Source organism: Meleagris gallopavo, chromosome 1 (assembly GCF_000146605.3).
Source record: "Meleagris gallopavo isolate NT-WF06-2002-E0010 breed Aviagen turkey brand Nicholas breeding stock chromosome 1, Turkey_5.1, whole genome shotgun sequence".
NCBI lineage: Eukaryota > Metazoa > Chordata > Aves > Galliformes > Phasianidae > Meleagris > Meleagris gallopavo.
Genome location: NC_015011.2, coordinates 163,104,369 through 163,109,301, shown reverse-complemented (window position 1 = coordinate 163,109,301; position 4,933 = coordinate 163,104,369). Strand labels below are relative to the sequence as shown.

General features: G+C 44.2%; 1 protein-coding gene across 1 annotated transcript; it reads left to right on the top strand.

The window, feature by feature from the left end:
* Positions 1-1,479: 1,479 nt before the first annotated feature.
* On the top strand, positions 1,480-4,437 carry SIAH3 (siah E3 ubiquitin protein ligase family member 3). Its single transcript, XM_010728826.3, has one exon. The coding sequence runs from the start codon at positions 1,827-1,829 to the stop codon at positions 2,313-2,315; it is 489 nt and encodes a 162-aa protein (XP_010727128.1). The 5' UTR covers positions 1,480-1,826; the 3' UTR covers positions 2,316-4,437.
* Positions 4,438-4,933: the final 496 nt, after the last annotated feature.

Here is a 4,933-nt window from a genome sequence, read left to right as displayed (position 1 = left end):
AGCTTTCCCTCACCAGTCCCTGTATAGAAAAAATTACAAAATTACAGGGTCTCAAGCAGCAGGACATAGGTATGGGCAATAGAAACCTTGACTTATCCCATCCAACCACTCTAAGTAATGAACCCATAGCAGACTGTAGTCACTATCATTTGGGTACTGGGAATTATAAGAACCTTTAGAAAACATACATTGAAACAAAATGTATGCATTTATATATACACTCTTAATTCTTATGCACCTTACAAGCATCTCCAAAACAGTTCAGGAGATAATCTCCCCTCTACATGGAAGTATCTAAAATTGAGGTCCGACCAGGCAAACTGGATCTCAGCCTTAGTCTCTCTGGCAGCAGCCACTGCCACATTTAAGAGGTGAATTACTCCAGCTAAGGTCAGAATCAGCTGGTGGAAAGGGCTGCATCCCTCTATTGACTGCAGAGACAGTCTAAGGTAACCAGGTTTCTGTCTCAGATGGCTGAAGTAAATGCTTAAAATTAGGCTGGATGAATCATGACCGTCATGTGGATGCCTGAGGGTTTGCCTATGCACGGAGTTATTGCAGCAGAGCCATTACTCTTCCCAAATACCATTACATGTGGACACTCTTTTGGTTGGGTAAAACTTACTCATTTCTCTTCAACAATGTCTGCTTGACAGAAGAAGTGCAGTTTGCTTCCTAGTCATCACATGCTACCACTCTGCTAGAGCCTCTGCCTTCCCAGTTAGCTGCCTTACTTTAATCCAAATTAACTTTAGCATTCTAAATTTACCATCTATCCACCTTCAAGAGCCATTTAGGATTTATGGAGGAAAGTGCATCAGTTAAGCACAAATACATTGACCAGAAAAAAATGAAGGAACTGTATACAATAAAAACTGACTTTTATTTCACGAATTATGAGTGTTATAAAGCATATCATTTCAGAAGAAATGCCTGTATTTGCCAGCGTGTTTCATTAAAGCATAATAAAGCTGTACATATTTCATTTCCTTGTTCTGAGCTGCAAGAGCTGTAACCATATAAAATGCCCCATGCTGTCCTTGTTTTGTAGGGCTTTTTTTTCTTTTTAATCAGATTTTCCCCCTGAACTAATGAAATTGCTCTTGAAACACATACATCACTTTCATTTAAGGTGACTTATCATGGTTCAAATGGTTTCTCTCTTCTCCTGGAGAACAAGGCATCTGCCAGCATATTTTGCTGTGCAAATCCAGGCTTGTATCATCTCTGAATCTCAGTCTGATTTCAGGAGTGATGAGTTCTTGGGGCTCCCTCTGATGCTGTTTTAGTTGGGTTATCAGGTGACGTGTTTGTGGGGTCTGCACCCTACATATCTGCACTGGTTCCTTGTCCACTTACTATTGTTTGCGATTTATCACTCTCTACAACTCCTTGAAAAGAGGTTGTAATGAGGTTGAAGTCAGTCTCTTTTCCCAAGTGACTACCGATAGGATGATAGTTAATGACCATAAATTGTACCAAGAGAGGTTCAAGTTGGACAGTAGGTAAAACAACTTCTCAGAAAGAGTGGTGAGGCACTGTCACAGGCTACCCAGGAAGGTGGTGGAGTCACCGTCCCCGGAGGCTCAAAAAGCATGTAAATGTGGCACTGAGGGGGGCATGGGTCAGTAGGCATGGTGGCAATGGGTTGATGGTCAGACAAGGTGATCTTAGAGGTGTTTTCCAGTCTTAATGATTCTATAATTTCTCCCTTCTCATAGTATGCACCAACCCGTTGTGCGGTTGCACAGACATCCACGGAGCAAGGCAGCCTTCCTCCCTGCCATCACCATGAAGCAGTGCACGACCCCCAGCTGGTTCCCTGCATGTGTCCACTTTTCTCCTGCCCATGGGAAGGGCACCTGGAGGTGGTGGTGTCCCACCTGAGGCAAACTCACCGCATCAACATCCTTCAGGGGGCAGAGATTGTCTTCCTGGCCACGGACATGCACCTGCCCGCACCCACAGACTGGATCATCATGCACTCTTGCCTTGGCCACCAGTTTTTGCTGGTTCTCAGGAAGCAGGAGAAGTACAAAGGTCACCCCCAGTTCTTTGCTACCATGATGCTGATCGGCACACAAACCCAGGCCGACAACTTCACCTATCGGCTCGAGCTCAACAGGAACCAGAGGCGCCTCAAGTGGGAGGCAACTCCGAGGTCGGTGCTGGAGTGCGTTGACTCTATCATTTCAGATGGGGATTGCCTTGTGCTGAACACTTCCCTGGCTCAGCTCTTTGCTGATAATGGGAGCCTAGCAATAGGAATTGCAATAACCACCAGCAAAGTTCACAACAGTGAAGCTGAAATCTGAGGGAAAAGAGGAAGAGAAGGAGGAGGAGGAATAATGGTGCTCTAGCTGCTTTGTGAGAGCCAGAACTTGCAGACTTTTGGGGGGGTCTCAGGTCTTTTATGGTATTTAGTACTGGTCCACAGTGGGCATTATGTAAACATCCTGTGGTTACGGTCTCTGTGTAATGTATTTACTGTTTTGTTAATACAATTTTATGAGAAATTTTAAAGAGGCTGATCAATTTATTGTCGCCTTCTAGCAACACTGGCACCTTTTGGCTTGATGCTGCTCTCCTGGAAAGTGCACCAGGATGACTCACAAAATCCTTTGGCTTGAGAATGCCATGAAAACACACTTCTTCCATTTCTTGCCTAATTGCTAGGTATTAAGAAGGCCTGCATGTCTGGTAAACATAAAGTATTCCACTAAGGTACAAGAACACTCAATTTGCAATAAATTCCTTGATCGCTGATTCAAGAGCAGCTTCAGAGAAACCAGCTGACTGCAAGTGGGCTGGTTTGCAAAAGGCCTCAGACTACCAGAGGAAGCCTGTGCCTCCCCTCCCAACTATCTTTTGAAATGTTTACTTATCTCCCCATGTTATTTTCCTCATCAGCAACAGAGATTTAATGTTTATACTGGTCACAACCAAACCCCAGGGAGTTTGTGGTTTGTCCCTTTAGCTCCTGGGGAAGTAAAGCTCACCAGATGGACTTAGAACACTGTAGAAGATAAATCACTTCCTCTGCTGAGACATGACCTGGGAAGCCTCATCTTGCATTAAATCAATCACAACATTTAATGAGAAGTCACTGTGAGTATGGTTAAATTTCACTCACTTATCATGATGGGGAACAAAAGACTTGCCAGGTGATCTACCTAGAGGGTGGAGATGATATCCATAATCAAAAATCAGAGTATTCACCTTTTAGCTACTATTTCCTCATGTATTCAAAAAGAGATTTTCAGAAAATTAAATTTAGGATAGCCCTAAATTGTGTACTAATCTATCTATTGAATTCTTTACCCCTTAGCCCCACAGCTTGTGCTGACAGGCATTGACTTGAAAAACACAGCTGGAATCAAAGAATCATAGACTGGCTTAGGTTGGAAGGGACTTCAAAATCCCACCCAGTTCCAACTCCCTGTTGTGGGCAGGGGTATCACTCACCTCATCAGGCTGCTCAGAGCACCATCCAGCCTGGCCTTGAACATCTCCAGGGGTGGGGCATCCACCCCGATTAGCATCCACAGCTTCTCTGGACAAACTGTTCCTGTGCAGCTGGGAATATCTGCTTGTAAATTGGCCAAGAGATTTGTAATGTACTGCTTTAAAAAGAACCTTAATTTTTTTCTTCTATATACTTGGGTGTGGGAGTGGTCCCTTTCTTCTGCTGAGTGTACTTCACAGACAGCAGTGGTCACAGGAGATCCTCCCTTAGATGTCTCCTTGGGGAGCACCAAGCTCCTGGCCATCTCCCAGTACTCATCCTGGCTGCTGCTGAATGCTTTTCTGAGAAGCAGCTGGTGGGTTGTGTCAGCTAGTATCAGGCAGAGGCTGAGGCTGCTTGCCTGAGTCCCGTGGAAAACTAAGGAATGAGACAAGTGAACTAAGGACAAGCTTTCCGCATTTCATAAGGCATGTGAGATAGCTAGCCTTGGGTAGAGAAAAGCCCTGGTGCTAATTTCCCCCACCTACTGCTCCCCTGGGAATTTCTGAAAATAGTGCATGAATAAAACAAATTGCAGTTTTCCGATGAATGCTGGTAATGCATCTTTTGAGTCACCTCATGTCCTCACTTGGGCTTTCATAGCAGGCTGCTGCTCAGAGAGGAGCCAAGACCTCTTCAGCAGGCTGCTCATGACCACGAAAGAATGGAGGCTGAGATCTCGAGAAGGCTCAGTCTGGTATGTGGTATATATATGCCGGGATATACTTACACAGCTCTTCTGTCTCCACATTTTCCAGGGCCATTCTGGTTTGCAGCACTTTACCGAAATGCACAGGCTTCAGAGTGGCTTGCTGTTTCCCTGCAATGTTAAATATTCAGAACCAGCAACTGCTGCCCTTTCCCTAAATGATGGTAATAAATAAATCCTTGGCACTTTTGTGAACTGAAACTTCTCCAGCTCCTCCGGCAAATATTCTGCTGCTGAACTAAAAGAAAAAGCAATAAAGCTTAAAATAAAAAAAAAAATAAAAAAAAAATAAAAAAAAATATAAAAAAAAACCCACCCCCATTTCTCTAGCCTAAACTTCCTGAACTCTTTGTACACCGTGGAAGAGATCTAACACAGTACTGCTTTTGTTGTCTGATCACAACCAGCTCTGCAGGAGGGATATTCCTCAGGTATTCACATGTTTCAGATTACTTCCCTCCAGCTGGCATCTTTGGCTCTTGAAATATCTACTGAAATTAAAAGTACACTGTTGGTATTTTCTGGGCATGATCTCAGCCAGAGCACCATTACATTTCTGTCAGGAGGAATGCGACAGCAGCAGTTCTCTGGGATGGGCATTTCCATCTCTCGCAATTTCTTTATTTTCTGATTCCTACGGTGCTGGAGGCACTGTGGATATCTGATTTCCACATTACAGATCTCCTGACATCCCACACGTCCTTCTACCAGAGCCTTCA